The sequence below is a fragment of the Arachis stenosperma genome, chromosome 3, assembly GCF_014773155.1.
Source record: "Arachis stenosperma cultivar V10309 chromosome 3, arast.V10309.gnm1.PFL2, whole genome shotgun sequence".
NCBI classification, from domain to species: Eukaryota; Viridiplantae; Streptophyta; class Magnoliopsida; order Fabales; family Fabaceae; genus Arachis; species Arachis stenosperma.
In genome coordinates, this window is record NC_080379.1 from 165,542,236 (window position 1) to 165,566,807 (window position 24,572).

Below are 24,572 nucleotides of genomic sequence, written 5' to 3' on the forward strand. Positions count from 1 at the left end.
GAGGGCAATGGAAGAAACGAAAGTTGGTAGTTTTTAGAGAGATTTCATTGATTTAACTTTGTGTGGTGAAAGTTACTCTATGTTGGGTGCAATTATGGCTGTTTCCTTTACAAAGTGGAGAGGATGATTGAGAATCTATTGTTTTCTTAATTCTTTTTAGTTGAAACTGAAGTGCAGTTAATTTTATGTAAAATTAATAGTTGATGGTTGAGAGTTATTTAAATAATAATTTAGTTAAACATATCAAATTATTTAACGATTTTTAAAATTTTATTTAAAGTTAACTGTATTTAAATTTTTATTTTTTTATTTTTTTTATATAAAATAGTCTTCTATTAATGTAAACAGATTGTGAGGGGAAAGAAAAAGAGTAATGCTTCTTACAAGACAAAAAAAAAGGTATTAATTCCTTAAGAGTAATATTATTACAAAATGTAAAATGCATGTGTAATGAAAAATATAACTAATAAATTAGTTAACTAATAGTCTGACTGATCGGATAATGAATTAGATTCTAACAATTATGATCGGTGAAAAAATTTGACTTAGATCTTTTTGGTGAGATGAGGTTAGGAAAAGAAGAGGAGTCTATTGTGTATTTATGTTTGTTTTTATAATTAATTTTATTTACTTCTTTGTTTCTATAATAAAAAAATTGTGTAACAAAATAAAAATATATAAATTTATTTTAAATAATTAACAAAAATAAAATAATATATTTTATTAGATATTCATCTTTTGATATTTCTTTTTGCAATTTATTTTGATTTTGGCTAAGAAAGAGACGTACGTTAAGTCGTTAATAAGATCAGTATTCAATCATATACAAGTTACAATGTATTTTCTATTTTTAGTTAACACCCAACAATTTCATTTTATTAAATGAATAAAGGACGGTAACATGACATACACATCTACAATGTAAAACATATTATAATTTGATATTTTATGAGTAAATTAATTATTTAATCATTTTAAATTGAATAGCATCTAAATTTTATTCTTTATTTTTTTTTCAAAATTTATTTAAACAAATAAATAACTTGATTATTTGATTTTAATATCTATGGTCAATAATGATAAAATCAATACTCAACAGTATAAAAATTACAATGCACTTTCTTTTTTTAGTTAGTGTCCAATAAATTTATCCCTTGTACATATTATACAATAAATTACTATACTTATTGTATTATTTTTTTTTTATTCTTAAACTGTCCAGTTCATCCTTCGGAACCATATCCCATTCCGGATCTGATGAAATAGGATGAATTGAGACCCAACAATAAAATTTCGAATAAAAAAAGGGAATAAAGATAGAATAAAATTAAGAATATATTACAATAGAATTAAACAGAATTTATAGAATATAATATTCATTATATTATATATATTTTATTCTTCATTTCTCTCAAATATTTACTTAAATAAATAAATTAATTAATTATTTGACTTTAGCATCTATAGTCAATAATAAGATCAGTACTCAGTGCAGTGTGGTATATAAATTACAATGCACAATCTCTTTTTAATTAACACTCAACAATGTAAATTTTGTTATCTGTAAAATAAATTATGTGAAGATTTTTCTTGTAACGATCTAATATTTAGTATGCTATGATCATAATAAAAATTAGGCGGAACTTCAAAGACTTGGGAGGAGGATTTTAACATAAAAATTTTATAGTAATATTTATATTAAAATAAAATTTATAAATATACTTATTTTAAAATTTATTACTAATATGACAATAAATAAATAACTATGGAGACAGATATTATAAAATACTTTAAAATTTTCAGAATTTGAATATTTCAGAATTTAAATGGTAAAATAAATTAAATATATAGATAAAAAATTAATTTTATTATGAAAATTAATTTTACTATAACTAATTCAAACATTAAAATTATAAAATCTAGTTGATAATGAGAATAATAAATAATAATGAGAATGAGATTTTAATTTGTATAAATAAGCTAATAAGACTTTTAATTTGTAAAGTCTATTGAAGTTCAAATATAAGATATTATTGTAAAATAAATAACTATATAGATAAAAAAATTAATTTTAATACAACTAATTCCAACACTAAAGTTCAAAATTCTGATTGATAATAAGAATAATAAATGATAATGAAAATGAGATTTTAATGTGTATGAATAAACCAACAAAATTTTTTATTTGTGAAAGTCCATTCAAGTCAAATTTAAAATATTAATGCTTAAAATTTAAAATAATTAAATAAATACAGAAAATGAGAATTAATCCCACGAGTCTAATATGAAAATATAAAACATAAATTAATTGAATCAATTTTGTTTTTTTTTATAGTAATATTACTAGTTTTTTTATAAAAATTCTGGTAGTTTCCATAGTCAAACTAAGCTCTGTCTATGGAGAAAGGTGTTGTTGGATGATTGAATCCAAATCCAACCTTGCAAACTGACTCTAGTTGAGAGTCTTCAAATTATAGGGTGTTCAATTTATCACTAGGCTATGATACTTTTTAGTAATAAATATGCTATTTAATTAATATATAATTAAAAATATAATTAAATTATTTTATATTATTTTAATTTTATACTCATTTATTTTTAAATTAATTATATTTTTAATTATAAATAATTAGTATAAATATAAATTTTATTAAACACTTATCAAAAGAAAATAAATATTTTTACTTATTATAACATGATTTTTTTATGATTACATAATATTTATTAATCTTATTTTTTAATAATTGCACATAATATATAACAATATAATAGGTATAGAATAATTATTTTATATAAATATGCTAGTTAATTAATATATAATAAAAAAGTATAATTGAATTATTTTATATTATTTTAATTTTATACTCACTTATTTTTAAATTAATTATATTTTTAATTATAAATAATTATTATAAATATAAATTTTATTATACACCTACCAAAAAAATAAATATTTTTATTATTTATAACATAATTTTTTTATGATTACATAATATTTATTAATGTTATTTTTTAATAATTACTGATAATATATAACAATATAATAGGTATAAAATAATTAATAAATGATAATGAGAATGAGATCTTACTTTATACAAAAAAGTCACTAAAACTTTTAATTTGTGAAAGTCCATTGAAATCAAGTTTAAAATATTAATGCTTAAAATTAAAAATGATTGAATAAAGGTAGAAATTGAGAATTGATCCCACAAGTCTAATATAAAAATATAAGACATAAATTAGTTGAGTCACATTTATTTTTTTATAGTAATATTATTAGTTCTTCAATAAAAATTTTGGGAACTTCCATGGTCAAACTATGTTCTGCCTATAGACAGAATTATTGTTGGGTGATTAGATCCAAGTCGAGCCAGTTGCAAATGTGGCTCTAATTCAAAGTCTCTAACTTACAAAGTGTTTAATTTATCACTAGACTAGAATACTCTTTAATAATAAATATGCTAGTTAGTTAATATATGATAAAAAAATATAACTAAATTATTTTATATTAATTTAATTTTATATACTCACTTATTTTTAAATTAATTATATTTTTAATTATAAAAAATATTTTAAATATAAATTTTATTAAACACCTACCAAAAAAATAAATATTTTTATTAATTATAACATAATTTTTTTATTATTATATAATATTTATTAATGTTATTTTTTAAAAATTACAGATAATATATAACAATATAATAGGTATAAAATAATTAATAAATGACAATGAGAATGAGATATTACTTTATACAAATAAGCCAATAAAATTTTTAATTTGTAAAAGTCCATTAAAATTAAGTTCAAAATATTAATGCTTAAAATTAAAAATGATTGAATAAAGGTAGAGATTTAGAATTGATCCCACAAGTCTAATATAAAAATATAAGACATAAATTAATTAAGTCACATTTATTTTTTTATAGTAATATTATTAATTTTTTATAAAAATTTTGGGAGTTTTCATGGTCAAACTAAGCTCTGCCCATGAAGAGAGGTGTTGTTGGGTAATTGGATCCAAATCGACTCGGTTACAGCCGTGACTCTAATTCAGAGTCTCCAAATTACAGGTTGTTCAATTTACCACCAAAATAGGATACTCTTTAATAATAAATATGCTAGTTAATTAATATATAATAAAAAAGTTTAATTAGATCATTTTTTATTATTTTAATTTTATACTCATTTATTTTTAAATTAATTATATTTTTAATTATAAATAATTATTATAAATATAAATTTTATCAAACACCTACCAAAAAAATAAATATTTTTATAAATTATAACATAATTCTTTTATGATTACATAATATTTATTAATGTTATTTTTTAATAATTACATATAATATATAACAATATAATAGATATAAAATAATTAATAAATGATAATGAGATTGAGATTTTACTTTATACGAATAAGCCAATAAAACTTTTAATTTGTGAAAGTTCATTGAAATTAAATTCAAAATATTAATGCTTAAAATTAAAAATGATTAAATAAAGGTAGAGATTAAGAATTGATCCCACAAGTCTAATATAAAAATATAAGACATAAAATAATTGAGTCACATTTATTTTTTTATAGTAATATTATTAGTTCTTTTATAAAAATTTTGGGAGTTTCTATGGTCAAATTAAGCTCTGCTCATGGAGAGAGGTGTTGGTTGGATGATTGGATCCAAATCGAGAATGTGACTCTAATTCGGAGTCTCCAAATTACAAAATATTTAATTTACCACAAGATTAGGATACTCTTTAGTAATAAATATGCTAGTTAGTTAATATATAGTAAAAAGTATAATTAAATTATTTTATATTATTTTAATTTTATATACTCACTTATTTTTAAATTATTTATATTTTTTATTATAGATATAAATTTTATTAAACACCTACCAAAAAAATAAATATTTTTATTAATTATAACATAATTTTTTATGATTACATAATATTTATTAAAGTTATTTTTTAATAATTACAGATAATATATAACAATATAATAGGTATAAAATAATTAAAAAATATAATAAAAATGAGATTTTACTTTATACGAATAAGCCAATAAAATTTTTAATTTGTGAAAGTCCATTGAAATCAAGTTCAAAATATTAATGCTTAAAATTAAAAATGATTGAATAAAGATAGAGTTTGAAAATTGATCCCACAAGTTTAATATAAAAATATAAGACATAAATTAATTGTGTCACATTTATTTTTTTTTTATAGTAATATTTTTAGTTCTTTTATAAAAATTTTGGGAATTTTCATGGTCAAACTAAGCTCTGCCATAGAGAGAGTTATTGTTGGGTGATTGGATCTAAATCGAGTTGGTTGCAAAAGTGGCTCTAATTCAGAATTTTCAAATGACAGAGTGTTCAATTTACCACCAGATTAAAATATTCTTTAATAATAAATATGCTAGATGATTAATATATAATAAAAAAGTATAATTAAATTATTTTGTATTATTTTAATTTTATACTCACTTATTTTTAAATTAATTATATTTTTAATTATAAATAATTATTATAAATATAAATTTTATTAAACACCTAACAAAAAAAAATAAATATTATTATTATTTATAACATAATTTTGTTTATGATTACATAATATTTATTAATGTTATTTTTTAATAATGTCAGATAATATATAACAATATAAGAGATATAAAATAATTAATAAACTATAATGAGAATGAGATCTTACTGTATACGAATAAACCAATAAAACTTTTAATTTGTGAAAGTCCATTGAAATCAAGTTTAAAATATTAATGCTTAAAATTAAAAATGATTAAATAAAGGTAGAGATTGAGAATTGATTCCACAAGTCTAATATAAAAATATAAGACATAAATTAGTTGAGTCACAACTATTTTTTTATAGTAATATTATTAGTTCTTTTATAAAAATTTTGGAAATTTTCATGATCAAACTAAACTCTGCCCATGGAGAGAGGTGTTGTTGGGTGATTGGATCTAAATCGAGCCAGTTGCAAATGTGGCTCTAATTCAGAGTCTCCAAATTACAAAGTGTTTAATTTACCACCAAACTAGGATACTCTTTAGTAATAAATATGCTAGTTGGTTAATATATAATAAAAAAAATTTAATTAAATTATTTTATATTATTTTAATTTTATATACTCACTTATTTTTAAATTTATTATATTTTTAGTTATAAATAATTATTATAAATATAAATTTTATTATACACCTTCCAAAAAAATAAATATTTTTATTAATTATAACATAATTTTTTTTATGATTACATAATATTTGTTAATGTTATTTATTAATAATTACATATAATATATAACAATATAATAGGTATAAAATAATTAATAAATGATAATGAGAATGAGATCTTACTTTATACGAATCAGCCAATAAAACTATTAATTTGTGAAAGTCCATTAAAATCAAGTTCAAAATATTAATGCATAAAACTAAAAATGATTGAATAAAGGTAGAGATTGAGAATTGATCCCACAAGTATAATATAAAAATATAAGACATAAATTAATTAAGTCACATTTATTTTTTTTATAGTAATATTATTAGTTCTTTTATAAAAATTTTGGGAGTTTTCATGGTCAAACTAAGCTCCCATGGAAAGAGGTGTTGTTGGGTGATTGAATCCAAATCGAGCCGATTGCAAAAACTTGGCTCTAATTCAGAGTCTCTAAATTATAAAGTGTTTAAATTACTACTAGACTAAGATACTCTTTAATAATAAATATGCTAGTTAGTTAATATATAATAAAAAAGTATAATTAAATTAATTTATATTATTTTAATTTTATACTCACTTATTTTTAAATTAATTATTTTTTTAATTATAAATAATTATTATGAATATAAATTTTATTAAACACCTACCAAAAAATATTTTTATTAATTATAACATAATTCTTTTATGATTACACAATATTTATTAATGTTATTTTTTAATAATTGAAGATAATATATATCAATCTAATAGGTATAAATAATTAAAAAATGATAATAAGAATGAGATCTTACTTTATACCAATAAGCTAATAAAACTTTTAATTTGTGAAAGTCCATTAAAATAAAGTTTAAAATATTAATGCTTAAAATTAAAAATAATTGAATAAAGGTAGAGATTGAGAATTGATTCCACAAGTCTAATATAAAAGTATAAGACATAAATTAATTAAGTCACATTTATTTTTTTTATAGTAATATTATTAGTTCTTTTATAAAAATTTTGGAGCTTCCATAGTCGAACTAAACTCTGCCCATGGAGAGAGCTGTTATTGGATAATTGGATACAAATCGAGTCGGTTACAAATGTGGCTCTAATTCAGAGTCTCCAAATTACAGTGTTCAATTTACCACCAGAGTAGAATACTCTTTAATAATAAATATGCTAGTTAGTTAATATATAATAAAAAATATAATTAAATTATTTTATATTATTTTAATTTTATACTAACTTATTTTTAAATTAATTATATTTATAATTATAAATAATTATTATAAATATAAATTTTATTAAACACCTACCAAAAAAATAAATATTTTTATTAATTATAACATAATTCTTTTGTAATTACATAATATTTATTAATGTTATTTTTTAATAATTGCAAATAATATATAACAATATAAGAGGTATAAAATAATTAATAAACGATAATGAGAATGAGATTTTACTGTATACGAATAAACCAATAAAATTTTTAATTTGTGAAAGTCTATTGAAATCAAGTTCAAAATATTAATGCTTAAAATTAAAAATGATTGAATAAAGGTAGAGACTGAAAATTGATTCCATAAGTCTAATATAAAAATATAAGACATAAATTAGTTGAGTCACAACTATTTTTTTATAGTAATATTATTAGTTCTTTTATAAAAATTTTGGGAATTTTCATGATCAAACTAAGCTCTGCCCATGAAAAGAGGTGTTGTTAGGTGATTGGATCCAAATCGAACCACTTGCAAATGTGGCTCTAATTCAGAGTCTCTAAATTACAAAGTGTTTAATTTACCATGAGACTAGGATACTCTTTAGTAATAAATATACTAGTTTATTAATATATAATAAAAAAGTACAATTAAATTATTTTATATTATTTTAATTTTATATACTCACTTATTTTTAAATTAATTATATTTTTAATTATAAATAATTATTATAAATATAAATTTTATTAAACACCTACCAAAAAAATAAATTTTTTTATTAATTATAACGTAATTTTTTTATAATTACATAATATTTATCAATGTTATTTTTTAATAATTGTAGATAATATATAACATTATAATAGGTATAAAACAATTAATAAATGATAATGAGAATGAGATCTTACTTTATACGAATAAGCCAATAAAACTCTTAATTTGTGAAAGTCTATTGAAATCGAGTTCAAAATATTAATGCTTAAAATTAAAAATGATTGAATAAAGGTAGAAATTGAGAATTGATCCCACAAATTTAATATAAAAATATAAGACATAAATTAATTGAGTCACATTTATTTTTTATAGTAATATTATTAGTTCTTTTATAAAAATTTTAGGAATTTTCATGGTCAAACTAAGCTCTGCTCATGGAGAGAGGTGTTGTTGGGTGAATGGATCCAAATAGAGTCGGTTGCAAACGTGGCTCTAATTCACAGTTTTCAAATTACAGAGTATTAAATTTACCACCAGATTTGAATACTCTTTAATAATAAATATACTAGTTAATTAATATATAATAAAAAAATATAATTAAATTATTTTATATTATTTTAATTTTATACTCACTTATTTTTAAATTAATTATATTTTTATTTATAAATAATTATTATAAATATAAATTTTATTAAACACTTACAAAAAAAAAAATAAATATTTTTATGAATTATAACATAATTTTTATATGATTGCATAATATTTTTTAATGTTATTTTTTAATAATTGTAGATAATATATAACAATATTTTTAATATTAATATCTTTTAATAATAAATTATTTTTTAATTTATAAATTTAAATAATATTATTGAAAAAAAATAATAGCTATATTAATTTTAATTATTTTAATTAATTAATTAAGTAGGAGCAAAATAAGAACTAAAGTTAGTTCCTCCTAATAGAGAAAAGAGATATTTTGAGTTCCTATTACTATTTATGACTGATATGGAGTTACTTTTTATGACAGGTGAACCATAAATAAAAACTGAGATGAGTTTCCTATTGAAAATGGTTTAAGCTATAATCTCAAAAAACAAAAAAAAAAAACTAAAAAAATCTTGGTTTTAACATTTAGAGCGTCATTTGTATTATTATATAGAATAGTTATATTTATATTACTTTTTATTTATACTTTTTTTACATTTTTGTAATATATAACATTTTTTTATTATATAACTGTATAATAATTTTTTTAATTTTTAATGCATTTAATTCATTTTCCAATAAATTATTTTTAGGGATTTGTTTACTCTAAAGAATTGCCTTATTCATGTACACTGATTTAATTTGAGAGATCCAATTTTAACAGAAGTGTAATGTACTAAAGTTATGAAGCACAACCATTTTTTTATTACTTATTGATACTTGTTTAATATGTATGTTTTTTTATTTAATCGTATCTTAATAAAAAATAAAAAAATTGTGGATATGTTTGTACACATTTAAATACTATCATGTGATTATGTATTCAATCTTATTCTTTAACATATATTTTTAAAATAAATTTAAAAATAATATATATTATTAATTATTAAAATAAAAAATATTTTATATATTTTATATAATTAAAAAATAAAAATTTATTTTATATTTTAATATCAATAAAATACTAAAATATCATTACAGTTTATATTATATATATATATATATATATATATATATATATATATATATATATATCATGCCCACGTATTTTATAAAAATTTTAAATTCGTATGTCCGCTTATCTCGTATCATATCATGTCTCGTATCTGGATCAGGATTCAGTATTCGTACATCATAGTACCAAAGCAATACCGAACTAATTCATCAATGAAAGGACAACACTTTTATCTACTGTTAACTGATTTTAAAGGCAAATGAGAGCTTTGCATAAAGCCATAAACCATCATCTTCTCCTTCGTTCTTTTTTAAAATAAAATAGTTGGTAGAGCAAAGTGTATTATTCATGTTGTTTCTGATATTAACTCATCATTACCGTGTCTAGTTCTACCGAAATAATTAATTAGATTTGAGTATTTGACATAATGACACACAAAAATAAGCCCACGTTCATTTCATTTATAATATCTTCAACATATTTTGTGATTTTTACACAGTTGATTATAAGTGAATATATTTAAATTTCTTCTAATATATATTTGGTCATAAAAGTGAAACGTATAGTTATTAAAGTGATACTAAATCTCATTATTTGTGTGTGTACATTTAAATTCAAAAAATCCGTTATTTACAGTTCTTTGAGTATTTACTAAAGTATTATTGAATTAATCATTGTATTAATAGCAAAACTCAAACTAGCATTCTCGCAACAAGATATAAGATTTTTATTTTTTTTCTTTTTAGGTATCAATTGTGTCGACCACTTTTCGTTATAGTGAAGTCTGTTTAAAGTGCTTGTAACGGCCACTTTCCATAAAACACAGAACATATGCTTAATATTGTGACAATATACACAAGCTTTTTAGTTAAGAATATGATATCATCCAAATATATATTTTAATTATAACTTAGTTTAGTTACATCCTCAGGCTAATTTTTTTTGTTATGAAAATAGAAGTGGTGATATACTTTAATATTGTAATTTTGTGTGTTTTTCAAAACTGTGAAAAGTACACAAATCGGTGGGTCCGATTTCTGTACTTCAAATTATTTATTTTTTTTATGTGTATCTCTAGAAATCGGACGGTCCGATTTTTGTACCTCTAATAAATCAGACAGTCAGATTTCTGCTTTTTTAGTTAAACGATTCCACATTTGAGTATAACACTCTAGCAATCCACATTTAAAAAAAACACCACTACCACTCCAATATTAAAAATAAAAAGTTCACATCCTCAATCTTACTTTTCTTTATACATGTTGATTTTCACTATTCTAAATAACTATGGGAAAAACATGGTGTGCAAGAGCCATTGGCCTATCTGGAATTGGTGGAATCTCAATATCCCCTTCTAACATCTTCAAAGCATCCAAAATTGTTGGCCTTGAATCAGCTACTACATGAGAAGACAGAACACCAACCATTAAGAATCTTTCTATTATTTTCCTACTAGTAAGGTTTTCATCTATTAACATAGAAGCATCCAAAGCTGATTCTAAGTTACCAGATTTCAGCAATGACCAAACCCAATCTGAGATAAAGAATGCAGATGTTCCAGATGAAGATAAATCAAGAGCTTTTCTTCCACACAATATTTCCAATATAACCACACCAAAACTATAGACATCACTCTTTTCAGATAATTGGCCATAAAGTGCATATTCTGGTGCCAGGTACCCATGAGTTCCAGCAACTCTTGTATTTATCAGAGACCTACTTTCAATGTTTTGTTTAGCTAACCCGAAATCCGCAACCCTTGCATTCATACCTGCATCAAGCAGTATATTGGTGGTTTTGATATCTCTGTGATAGATTGCAGGTTTAACTCCAAAGTGCAAATAGACCAACCCATTTGCCACATCCAAGATTATGCTCTTTCTTTGAGACCAAGTAAGTGATTTCTTCATATTTCGGTTGTCCATGGAAGAGAAGAGATGGTCTTCAAGGCTACCATTTGGCATGTAATCATAAACAAGATATCTTTGGTTTTCTCTGTACCCGGAATCCTCCTCTTCTTCTTTATCAACCACACAACACCCTCTTAGCAGCACTAGATTGCGGTGTTTCAAGTTGCTAATAATCTCCACCTCCCTGTAGAATTCTTCATCTCCTTGAGAATCCGATTCTTCTATCCTTTTAACTGCAACCATTGTGCCATCAGGTAGAATGCCCTTGTAAACTAAGCCAGAACCACCTCTGCCAATGAAGTTCTGGGTTGAAAAATTGTTAGTGGCCTTCACTAGGTCCTCAAACTTGAACCAAATTGACCCTGTATTTGGTCTTACTCGAGTCCTAGACCCTTGCACTGTCGGTTCAGCACAGACATACAAATTCTCAGCAGCTTTTCTCGTCCCCAACCTGTTGTACCACAGACACAAACCTATCAAGGAAGACACAACCAAGATTCCAATTGAAGCTCCAATTAAACCAAATACAAGAGCATGATTATGGCTCCTTCTTCTGGCACCTCTCCCTTGATCATTAATAAGTGGCAACTCATAAATACAAGACATAGCACCTCTGCTTTCAGGGCCAAGCTCGTTTGCGATTCCAGCAGCATATAGAATTGAAAAATAAAAACAGTCTTGGGAATGAGAAGCATTTCCATCAATAGCATTCATCTTTTGCAGAACATTTAGACCTTCTGTGACACAAATGTCGCAGTTGGCAGAGACACTGAGGTCTGGCTTACAGGCATCGTTGAACCGAGTTGTAGGACCAAGATTGTTGATCCAGTCTTGCTTAGATTGGATGTTAGCGCATAGGTTGGGACTGATAACAAATTGAAGCGGGTCAAAACAAGAGGAAACAAGGTTGTTTGGAAGTGAGAGAGCACTGAGCTTGGATTGGAAGTGATGAAGGCAGGATTTTGAGGTGGGAAGATTCGGGAACTGGAAAAGAGAGTTTTCTTTGAGGTTTTGAGCAAGTGCTATGCCAAAGAGGGATAACAGAGCAGTGCAACAAAAACTTGAACGTGTTATGTTTTTGGATGGGAAAGGTTGGAAGTTATGGCAGCTAGAGGAGTTCCAGGGGACTGTCAGCACATAATCCATTCCCACTGGGCATACAGAGTTGTTGCTGCCATGGGAAATGGTGGGAGATGATGATGATGCTGAGAATGGCCTTGTAGGAGCCACAAGAAAGATTAGGAGAAGCACAAAAACAGGTTTCATGTTTATGATTACTGTGTTTTTGCTGTGTTATTTGTTTCATATTTTGTGTGTATTTAAGGATGTTATAGAAGAACTAATGAGTCAATGACATAGTGAAAGACGGGGTAGAAAGAACTGAGCCACTGACACCATTTCAAGGAACACGGCATTGATCAGAAATAAAAGCTTATGACTTTGCATTAACAAGAGTGGTTGAAGACTTGAAGTAAGTTCGTATGGAGAGGTAGTGCGGAAACCAATGCACCAGTTGACTTTGAAATGCTCATTCGTCATAACTATTTTCCAATTCTTTTACATGATTTTATTTTATTTTATTTTATGCTAATTCTACTCGTGTATCAGGATTCACCAATTAAATCTCGATCCCCAGAAAAAAAAATTTCAAAACCACCACAGTATATATACATAAGTCCAAATTTGTTACTCTCTTACAAAACATAATGCTAAAATGTCAAGACTTGTACCAAAATTTGTATCTTAATATATTATAAACCAAGAGATAAGTAAGGATTAAAAATGAAACATCAGCTTAACACGTAACTTAGAAATTTTTCAGTAATGAATGAAGAATTAATTTCCGGCTGATGAAACTCTCTTCTAATAAAATTTTTTTTTAACACTACACATTGACAAGATTCCTCCTCGAAAGGTATAGTGTATTTTCTAAAACCTTTACGCAACTATACATAAATAGCCTCCAAATATGAAATAGGCACCAGTTGCATTCAGCCATTAATAATTTAGCAAACTAGTTAAAAAAAATGGCCAGTATGATGCATGAACTTTTCTTACACTTCTACCTGATCCGACATCAATATGCTATGCATCACAAATTCATAACCACACTGAACCACATTGTTCTATTTTTCATGCCAAAAAGAATCAACCAGTTGAACTACCAGAAGGCGGCTGTTGCTGAGAAAGGAAAGGAACTTCCACCACTGTTCCACTGATGTTGTCTCCCACAACTACAGTATCTCCTTCTGAAGCAGCTTGCCTCTTAATGTAGCCTAATCCGTAGTGTTCAGATTGCTTTCTTCCTGATGCATAGCTGGTCAACTTTCCAACCTGCATGATTCACAGAAAACATCAACTTCTTCCAACCCGTTGAAGAGAAAAATCAGGATTACAGAATGCAACTCAATATCAGGTGCATAGGGAACTAGTATTACCTAAGAGTTACCAATATCTCTGAGGTGATAGGGGCCAAATAAAATGCAACAATTCATTAAAAATAATGCGATCATTAATAAAAAAAAAAAATTAAATAAATAACCTTTTTGCCATCAACTGTAATAATGCTGCCAGGTTCAGCAGCAGCAGAAAGATGCAATCCCCATAACCGCTGCTTGATTCCATCATAAGTTATCAGCCTAGCTATAGTTTCCTGTCCTTTGTAACAACCTAAGAAGATCAAAAACAGACCTAAGCATCCAACAAGTACCAATGTTACAGGCAGATCAGTAGCTGCAAAATAACAGTCACACACCCTTATTTAGAGAAATCGAGTTCCATAGACAGGCTTCTAAGACATTGAATTCCTTAGTAAGCTCCATTCCTGGAGCAGGCCTTCCTGAGAAGTGAAGTCACGATCAAAAGATAATGCAAAAATAAGTATATATTAATTATATATAAAGTCCATATAATCTAAAGTCAAGTCAGTGATACTCTCAATACCTTGAATTATCCGTAATTTATTCCATGCATTAGAACCCATTGGAATAGCCCCTTGAGCAAGAATAGCATTCCAGACAGATGGAGCAGCTGCTGGAGACATCAAGAATGAAAAACCACCTTCAGAAAGGATATTTCCGACCCCTATAGTTAAAGGCTGCTTATCAACCTACAAATTACAAAGACATTTCAGAGAATTCCTTGACATGAATATTAACAGATTCTGTAGGTTTTTAAGCTTTTCAAGTTTTCAACCAGAGGAAAACGTTATGACAATGTAGATATTAATTATGTAATGCTACTGAAACTTTATATGGGAAGAATAAATTTAAATCATTTTAAGAAGTTATGAAGTTAAACATGCAAAATTTGAACAACTAATAATTGGTACACATCACACTAGATTATCAGTATGGTCATGCTCACATTAAAATGTTGATGTGTGCCATATGGTTTTCCCACAAGTTCACCAAGTTTCAAGTTCTCCATGACCTGTTCATTTCATTATTTTGAAAATTACCAACTTAGTTATTCAAAACACTAAGGTTGTTTGTGCGTATGTGAATTGGATGTTTGGTGGGAAGGAAAGGCTTATAGTGTGAATTTTACACTACAAGTACAAGCCCTCCATTCCTCTCCAACCTTCTAACTTGCAAACAACCTAAAGGTGTAAAAGAAAAATACTGTTTCTTGCTTTTTATCTAATAAGTAAGATGTTTCTTACCTGGTCACTTTTAGGTCCCAACAAAACAAATAAACTTGTTTGCTCAGTAATGTCTTGAATCTCTACCTTATCAGCAAAAAATATGTACCTTGAAATCATTATAGGTAAAGATTTAATTCGTGCAGCTTCCATAGTCTGATGATATTCCTCAAGAAAAAAGCTTTTTCTTTCTCTTATCTCCCCACCCCTCCCCTCAGACCCAAGAAAAGAAAAGGTTTAAGCTCTTTGTGAGAATGCTATCATTAAATGAAGTTACCTACTTATTCAGCATTTCCATAATGGTCCTACAAGTCTCAGGTGAAACCACTAATGTGATTGCATTTTTCTATCAAAGCAACAGGAGAAAGTCATCAGCTATTTCAAAACTTAGATATCATTACATTGTAGAAACGAGAACAACCACTAACAAAGTCAGAGAAAACAAGCAAGAAATGAAGTTTACCATGATCCATGCATGTGCAATATCTATTGTTCGAGCCGTTGGGGTCACAAAGGCAGTGTCACATCCCTATGGATTTCAGTTAGAAATCCCATTACTTAAGCCTGTATTATAATATGAAATATAAAAATAAATTGAAGAGAACTTCCAAATAACGCCTTAGTTCAATGAAACAATGCTACTTTCTTCTAGTACGCACTTGCCCCGGCTGCAGACATTCAAAGTTTGCAGTAGTCTGGTTGTGAAGGAACTGGGTACGATCTTCTCCGCTGACTTCATTTCAGATTTGACAAATATATGCATAGAAAATTAATAAAACACTAAACATGTCAAGGGTTAACTTCCCCAATAGGTTAAGTTGTGCTGTGAATGCTTAGTTTTATATCTCTAACAAACCATGGCCACTAGCCATATTTCACTTGATCTACAAGTAACTAATAAGTACCATATTACACACTAATCATGAACAGAAAATAGCAAAAGAAAAATAGTCATGCAAAAATATTTTGCCCCTTTTTTTTGTCGTTAGTGTCTCTTTATGCATGTTTCTGCCAATTTTACTTTATTTAACCTAATATGGCTAGGAAATTTTGTTAACAATGATAGAGAAAGCAAGTATACCTCTAATCCGCCCAAAATGTGAAAGATCAACAACCTACACAATTAGACGCCACAAAGAATCAAATTAAGTAAACAACTAAATCCCACATATTATCTAACACAATTGTAATGAACCTAGCTAAAATGGTTAACATTCATGGAACTATTAGACTTCAAAAATTGTATTAGCTTTAACATTTTGTTAGACACATCCAAAGCAATGAGTATTTAGTTATGGTAATCCACGAAGACTGAAGCATCTCTACTTCTCTAGAATCACGGATGAATCAGCTCAGGAACTAAAACAAACCGTCAAGTAAAAGCAGCAAGTTACAGGCACAAATAATCCAATAAAACAACAAAATTACCGCAACTCCGTTCTCCGCGGCATCGAGCGCTTCATCATCATTATAAAATGTTTCAACGATCCCTTCCTCAGAAACCCTAGCGCCTGCAGTTTTAACAGTGTCCTGCAAAAGAATCAAGAAAATAATAACAAAACTAAAGAAAAGAAAGCTTTAAAAAATAAGAACAATTAAAAATAGTAAAAAGAGAGAAGCTGAGAGCAGACCAGGAAGTCATGGTCGATTGGCGGAGGGAAGAGGTCGAAAGAATTTGCCGAAATGGACCATGAATTTAGCTTACTCTTTTGATGATGATGATGATGTGGCGACCAAAACGCAGCGTTTCGGGGAACACGATATCTTGAGAGCAGTGAGAGATGAGATGCTACTAACATGGTGGTAGTAGTAGTAGTTGCCATTTCGCAATTCACACGCACACTTGCTTTGGATTAGAACGCAAAATCTATAGGAATTTCAAAGCAGGTGTATTGTGCATATTTGAATTTGAAAATAATAAATAATAAAAAATAAAGTGTGTGGTGGTGGTCTGGTGGAGTTGGAAGCCCAACATAGGGTTCAAATGGACCTTGGTACTGGTGTGTCCAAAACCCAATCCTTTTAATATTACTGATATTAGCATCCATTTTAAGCCCAATAATATTGAATCTCCGTATATAATGAGCTCATATTGGACTCCACATGGGCTATCACAATCCTCCATCTAGGTTGCCCTGTGTATGTAAACACCTCATCTTGCTTTGTTTGTTTTTATTTTTCATATTTGGTGGTAATGGCATATATGTGGTGTCTTGCGTTGTTTTCAAATTTTCATAGAGACCAACTTGATGTGTGATAAAATTGTGAAAGAATAAGAAAAGAAAAGAATGCGAACTTTTATTGATTGTTGATTGATTGAATTGGATTGAAGTGTTATAAACTATGAGAGTAAAACTAAATATATATAGAGCATTGTCCTATGAAAGATAAAAGTAAAGATAAGATAAGAAGAGAAGATAACATAAAGATAAGATAAGATAAAATAATAATGACTGAAATTAGAACTGAATTTATGTATTCTATTGGGCTGAATTTGTGGGCCACAAGACTTCTTTATTGTTGTCATGGGCTAATATAGAAGAGTAGTTTAATACGCCCCCGCAAGCTGGTGGATGGAAGATGTCAATAATCCACAGCTTGGATAAGTTCCAATGAAATTGTTGAGGAAGACGCGTCTGACGTAGTGACACGGAGGAAGATGCGTGCGGCAGAGCTTGAGCTGCCGGCGGCAAAAATATAAAAAGAGATGTTGTACTAGAGCAGCGATCTTCAAAAAATGCGCGCAGCGGAGCTTGAGCTGCCGGCGGCAAAAATATAAAAGGAGATGCTGTACTTGAGCAGCGATCTTCAAAAAATGCACGCAGCGGAGCTTGAGCTGCCGGCGGCAAAAATATAAAAGGAGATGCTGTACTTGAGCAGCGATCTTCAAAAAATGCGTACGTATGACGCAATAACTTCAAATGGCGCATAGAGCGCGATAAAAAAAAAAAGAGGGCGCGTGGAGCGCAATAAGGGTGCAGATGAAACTGCTAAAACATATGCAGATTAAACTGTTGAAACAAAATGCAGATATGACTGCTGAAACAGAATGCAGACGAAATTGTCGGAAGAAAGGAGGCGCAAATGGAATTGCTGATAAAGAATCGGGTAACCAAAACTGGGGTAGGATTTTTACTTGGATGCCTTTAACAAAGATTGGTTGGTTCTTGAACTGAATTGGAAGATTGATTATTCATTGTGAGAGGAGATTGAAAAAGAAGCATGGTGATTTTTCACCGGAAAGATGATAACTTATGTATAATACCAAGGCTCTGATACCATGAGAAAATTGTGAAAGAATAAGAAAAGAAAAGAATGCGAACTTTTATTAATTGTTGATTGATTGAATTGGATTGAAGTGTTATAAACTATGAGAGTAAAACTAAATATATATAGAGCATTGTCCTATGAAAGATAAAAGTAAAGATAAGATAAGAAGAGAAGATAACATAAAGATAAGATAAGATAAAATAATAATGACTGAAATTAGAACTGAATTTATGTATTCTATTGGGCTGAATTTGTGGGTCACAAGACTTCTTTATTGTTTTCATGGGCTAATATAGAAGAGTAGTTTAATAATGTGAGTTCTTAGACGTTGAACAAAGCTTGTGTGAATATCCAGTTATCTTCTAATATATATATGGCCTTATTCCTTTTGAAAAAATCTCAAATGCAAGAATTGATCCAAATATCACATTGATTAGTAATTTTTAATGTTGACATTAGTATTAGCATAATTAAATATCAAAATATATCTGTCCAACTCCACGCTCAATCCTGGTGCATTTCATACTTAGTATATTTCATAATGAACTTCATGTTTGTAACCAACATATTATGGGAATATCAAAAATATTATTTGTACATCAAAATCAGTCACTAAAATCAATTAGTAATGTATTTGTATATAAATACATGTGTGATATTTCAACATATATTTTATTCTGATAGTTTACATTGATGACTGATTTTAATGTATACACGTAGTATAATTGGATAGATTATAGATATATTATGTATGAAAATTTTTTCCCCGTAATCTTTTGTGCCCACTGTTATGCCATTCATTCACATTCTTCATGTTTTAAAATTTTGCCTGATTTGTTTGCCATTGTAGACGTATAAACGGAGCAGTATAAGGGAATCTCGTTTGCAACTGGTGTGTTCATAATTAAATTTGATATTTTGTCAGCTATGTTAAACTGCAATAGTGACTATCTGCTGGTCATGATTTAGAGCAATGATGAAAGAAAGCCCAGGCCAATAATCTAGCTTGTTCACTGGTGAAAGTGGTGCTCGGAAAACCAAGACAACAAAATTTATTAGAACAATATAATAGAACATGTTCTTGAAGTAAGATGTTCTTGAATTGAATAAATTGTTAGTTCTGCAATTTTTATATAGGCATGCAATTTCAGCTGGATTGAATTGAAATTTACTTTTACAGGCATTTGACAATTAATGACTACTCACAATGAATTTTTGTTATCAGTTGTAGGAGTATTCATGGGTTGGGTAGATTTAATTAAATCCGGACCAATTTCAAAAAGATAATAGGTCTATTTTAATTCGATTTAAAAGTGACTAAAAATAAATTAGGTTAAACCAATTTGTCCTAATATAAAATTAGTATATATAAATTTATAAATTTTAAATATTACATTAATAAAAATTTATTTATAAAAATTAAATTTAATAAATGGTATATCATATTTATATTAAAATAAATTATTCTAAAATAAAAATAATATTGTATAATACAAAAAATATTAATTAAAATATAAAAATATAATATGACACTATTAATTTCACTCTAAAATATATAATTTTTATTATAAAAACCAATTTTAAAATCGAAACAGGTGATACGAAACATAACTGAAATCTGATTCAAAAATAAAATCGAATAAAAATAAAATAATCAAACCCAATAAAATATACTTTCAATCCACACTAAATTTCGAGTCAATGACGGATCTTAATAATTCCTAATTTTCAATTTCGTGTTATGTTCTCATTTCTCTTGAATTTCATTGTTTTCTTTTTAATAGTGTTTTTTAGTCTTTTCATATTATTGCAACCTAAGATCTTATTTAAATAAAATAAGAGAAAATTTAAGAGATTGATACTTTTATTAAAATTTAATCAGTACTTAACCAGCAAAAAATGAATAATTTTATATTATTAAATATAATTTTATATCATTAAAAATATTAATAATAACTAATTAATGACTATAAATTATAAAATTTATTGACCTCTTAACACTTATCATAAAATAAATATCAAATCACTCAAATATCCAACATTTGATTCAATATTACAAAAAGCACTAAAGTAAAACACACTATACCTCCAAATTAGCACACCTAATAAAATAAACATTTAATATATCTATTATTCATATTATTTAGTATTTTCATTGTTTATACTTTTTCATATGAAATTAAGACCACGATTTTGGCAATTAAAACACTGGTACAATAACCCATATTATTAATTAAATTGCACGCAATCTTTGCTTCCATCACGGGGTTCATACCAAATCAAAGATATTATAAAAAATAAAATAAAATAACACGTAGGTCATACTCATACATACAATACGAATTAAATATGAGAGGGGATAAGATTTGTTGTCTCCTCAATCTTCGATATGAAAAGCTTCTGAAATTCAGAGTCAACATTAAGAGCCACTTCTTGAATTATAGGGGACATAGCTCCCCACACCGATGCCTTTCCAGCCAACTCTTCAAACAAGGGACTGCAAATTAAATAAATAAAAGAGTATTATTGTAATATTAATAAGAAAAATGTGTGGTATGGTTTCAGTATAAATTTTTTTTTATCTTTCTCAATTATTTTTGGCCCAAACTTACTTTTCAGTGGTTACAATAGAGTAAGTCTCCATTCCTTGATCACCAGCAATTTGAGCTGCCACAAAGAACTGTGGCACAAGAAGTAATTGACCAGCCTCAACCTGAGTATCCAACACACTTTGTCCATTCAAACCCACAATTTCAATTTTGCCACCTCCTCTAGCAATGTAAATTAACTGAGCCACAGGGCTAATTGAGTGTGATGGAGTCTTAATAGCATTAGGTTCCAATTTCACTATAATCACACTCAACCCAACTTCCCCAATAAAAGGGAACCCTTTGCTTGTTACTGTTATGACTGAGCCACCTTTATTGACACTATAATCAGGTTTTGAGGCATCTATATTGTGGACCAGCTTTTTGGTGAGGTCTACATGGGGATGAGGCATGTCATGAGCCTTTTCTTTTTCTAATTTAATTATGACAGCACCAGTTTGGCTTGTTGTGAGTATTTTTGTCTCGTCTTTGTTGAGATTATAGGATTTGCTTGTGAGATCAGAAGAGAAGCCTCCTAAAATTCCTCCAAAGCCAGATAGGAAGAAGTAGTTGATTTGACCAGGTAAAATAGCCTTTGAGGTTTCACCAAGATAAGCAATGATAACATCTGAATCTCCATTGTTGAACCACCATGAGACAGATCCTATAGGCACTGGTATTATGTCACCTTGCTTAAGCTTTACAACCACTTCTTTTCTAGTGTTGGGGAGTACTATTCCTGCTACACCATTGTTCCCTGCATATATATGTGCCATACTTACAATTCAAGAAATAATAACTTCAACATGTAATTTGAGTTTGAGTTAATAAACTTGAGGAGAAAAATACAGATAAATATATTTTAGAAAAAAAAAAGTTATGCTAAAATTTTTTATTTTTTTTTATATATACAGATTTACAGGAAAAAAATTATAAAATAATTAAATAAAAAAGATTAACTATTATTAAATTTATAATTTCTATCATATACCTAAGTTTATAATTTTGATTAAAAACAATTAATTTATACTTTCTCATTTTATCAATGCCTTGAATTTAGAGAAACTTCATCTTAAATTTACTACTTAAATAATCATATATACATAAGGGTATGTAAAAAATGAATAAGTTACTGTTGACTTACTTAGGGTTGCACATAAATCGGATTGGATATAGCCTATAATTTTATTCGATCTACATTGCATTTATCGGATCGGATCAGATACGATATTTACATTTTTTTAGGTCAGATTCAATACTTGCGGATCGAATATTGGATATATCCTCATAATTAATAAAAAATTGTTTTAAGATCTGTTTGGCTGTTTTTACTAAAAAATATCCAAAAAATTAAATTTTTTACCTGTTTAAGCCTATTTACTCCTAAAATATTATCAATAAAAGTTATTTGAATAACAAATAATATTAATAATAATAACACAAGATATAATTTAATTATTCTAAGTTGAAGTACAACATAAAAAATTAAAAATAATATATCATAAACTATGCTATTTATATGAGACATGCGAAGCGGATCGGATCCGCGAATATATAAAATTCGTAATCTGATCCTACCATAATGCGAATCAGATAATATCCATAAAATTTGGATCGGATGTGGATAATTACTGCAGATATACGGAATTATCCAATTCATGTGTAGCCCTAAACTTACTTTTATCTCTTACCTTTTTTTTTTGAATAAGTGAGCTCAACACAATAAAGTGGAGCAACAAAATTTTAAACAAAGTCTCAAACATCAAATATAACGAAATAAAACCTAAAAACAATCCCTAGTATTATCTCCGACATTACCATCAACAATCAAAGAAATCCAAAGTACACCATTCTCTGTAACTGGTCAAAGATCTAAGAAACACCTTTTTCACTCTAACTTCCTTATTATTAAGATCCGGCTTCCTTGTTATCTTTAGTACTTTTTTGGTACAAATAGAATGATGGGATGATAATAATGTTAAAAGAAATTAAAAACAACTAACTTTTAATTAGTTAATATTAATTGATTTTAGAATTTTAAGTTTATAATTGAAGATTTATAGCTAAAGATCTATGATTTAGAATCTAAAATTTAAAGATAAATAAAATATTATAAAAAAATTAACTAATGTTAATTGGAAAAGAATAGTTGGCTAGCATTACTCTAATGTTAAATTTTATAGAGCACTAAATTTAACTAACAAGGAAATAGAAAATATGAGAGTGTAGGTTACCTTGAATGACATAACCAACTTTGGAAACATCTCCATAATGAGGAAGAGCGAAGCCCCCAGGCTTAAGGTGAAGGCGACCACCCCCCAAATTGAACTTAGACAACATAGGACTTGACCAAGCGTAGTACCCTCCTCCATCTCCTTCAAACACTATTTCTGCTCTCTTTGGTGTCAATTCCAACTCCATTTCTTTTTCTTTGGGACCAATAATTTCATATCAATCATTGTATCATCTTTTAATATAATTTTTACTCGGATATTAAAAAAGAAAAAAAAAGAAAAATTAACTCTTTGCACCTTAATCATTGTATCCTCTTTTAATATAATTTTTACTTGGATATTAAAAATTTTTTTTTTAGTTATCAAAATAGAGATTAAATACAAAGACCAAGAAATAATAATAATAAAAAAGCCTCTATATCTCACATTTGAAAACGCAAAATTAAAGAGAAAAATAATTAAATACACATGTATATGTTGTAAAATAAAACACAAAACAGTTCCATTTTAGAAAACTATCCTTTTAGTTTATAACCCATCAACAATAGAAAATGGGTAAGGGTCAAGGGCTTGGATTTCTATTGTAACAAGAAAAATATTTTTTAAAAAAAATAATATATACCACAAGTTTCTTTCTATTATTTAAGACAATATAAGATTATAAGAGAAGAGAAACATGTACCTGTACTTGTGCAATGTAATATGGAAGGAAGAAGTGTATAAGCCTAGGTTGTCCCAAATCCTTTCTTCTAATTAAGAAGCCACAAACTCAACAGACATCATTGACATTTATAGAGTTCCGAGTGAAGGGGCAAGCGCATGTATCATGTATGTGAGACTTGACAATTTGTTTAAATATATTATTATTCTCAAAGTGGCATTATTAAAGCTAAATTCTACTCGATTTTCACTAAAATACAAGGTAATAATCCGTGTCATGCACGTGATAAGATTGAAACTATAATTTTAAGTTATTATATTAAAATTAATTTGAATTATAATAATTTGACTAATAAAAAAGTAACATATTATGTATTATTCGTTTTTTCTTAATCTAGTGTTAAATATATCAACTCTAAAATAGTTATTAAACAGTTTTAGTAATTTAC

The 24,572-nt window shown here is 26.9% G+C and overlaps 3 protein-coding genes across 3 annotated transcripts; all 3 read right to left on the reverse strand.

Annotated features, from left to right (window-relative positions):
* Positions 1–11,092: 11,092 nt before the first annotated feature.
* LOC130970655 (probable receptor-like protein kinase At1g11050) lies at positions 11,093–12,994 on the reverse strand. The gene has a single exon (XM_057896805.1). The coding sequence runs from the start codon at positions 12,992–12,994 to the stop codon at positions 11,096–11,098; it is 1,899 nt and encodes a 632-aa protein (XP_057752788.1). The 3' UTR covers positions 11,093–11,095.
* A 499-nt stretch (positions 12,995–13,493) lies between these two features.
* On the reverse strand, positions 13,494–17,253 carry LOC130970762 (putative transferase At1g60990, chloroplastic). The gene is made up of 12 exons (XM_057896940.1): positions 17,003–17,253; positions 16,800–16,901; positions 16,453–16,486; positions 16,031–16,104; positions 15,835–15,900; positions 15,653–15,717; positions 15,393–15,480; positions 15,095–15,160; positions 14,672–14,837; positions 14,484–14,567; positions 14,271–14,398; positions 13,494–14,062 (listed from the first exon to the last, which is right to left on the reverse strand). Exons 1-12 carry the CDS (start codon positions 17,192–17,194, stop codon positions 13,877–13,879), a joined length of 1,251 nt encoding a protein of 416 aa, XP_057752923.1. The 5' UTR covers positions 17,195–17,253; the 3' UTR covers positions 13,494–13,876.
* A 3,579-nt stretch (positions 17,254–20,832) lies between these two features.
* On the reverse strand, positions 20,833–24,257 carry LOC130966114 (11S globulin seed storage protein 1-like). The gene is made up of 4 exons (XM_057890879.1): positions 24,146–24,257; positions 23,464–23,658; positions 21,254–21,986; positions 20,833–21,138 (listed from the first exon to the last, which is right to left on the reverse strand). The coding sequence occupies exons 2-4, from the start codon at positions 23,648–23,650 to the stop codon at positions 20,985–20,987; spliced, it is 1,074 nt and encodes a 357-aa protein (XP_057746862.1). The 5' UTR covers positions 23,651–23,658; positions 24,146–24,257; the 3' UTR covers positions 20,833–20,984.
* Between the last annotated feature and the right edge of the window lie 315 nt (positions 24,258–24,572).

Bases quoted from the DNA above. Each gene is read 5' to 3' on its own strand.
- LOC130970762 (XM_057896940.1), bottom strand. From the start codon at position 17,194: ATGGCAACTACTACTACTACCACCATGTTAGTAGCATCTCATCTCTCA. The intron at 15,718-15,834 runs GTAAACTTCATT...TTGCTTTGATAG, and splicing joins TTGCACATGCATGGATCATG to AAAAATGCAATCACATTAGT. The intron at 14,399-14,483 runs GTGTGTGACTGT...TGATCTTCTTAG, and splicing joins CTCGATTTCTCTAAATAAGG to GTTGTTACAAAGGACAGGAA.
- LOC130966114 (XM_057890879.1), bottom strand. From the start codon at position 23,650: ATGGAGTTGGAATTGACACCAAAGAGAGCAGAAATAGTGTTTGAAGGA. The intron at 21,987-23,463 runs GTAACCTACACT...ATATATATGCAG, and splicing joins AGTTGGTTATGTCATTCAAG to GGAACAATGGTGTAGCAGGA. The intron at 21,139-21,253 runs GTAAGTTTGGGC...TTTAATTTGCAG, and splicing joins TCTATTGTAACCACTGAAAA to TCCCTTGTTTGAAGAGTTGG.
- LOC130970655 (XM_057896805.1), bottom strand. From the start codon at position 12,994: ATGAAACCTGTTTTTGTGCTTCTCCTAATCTTTCTTGTGGCTCCTACA.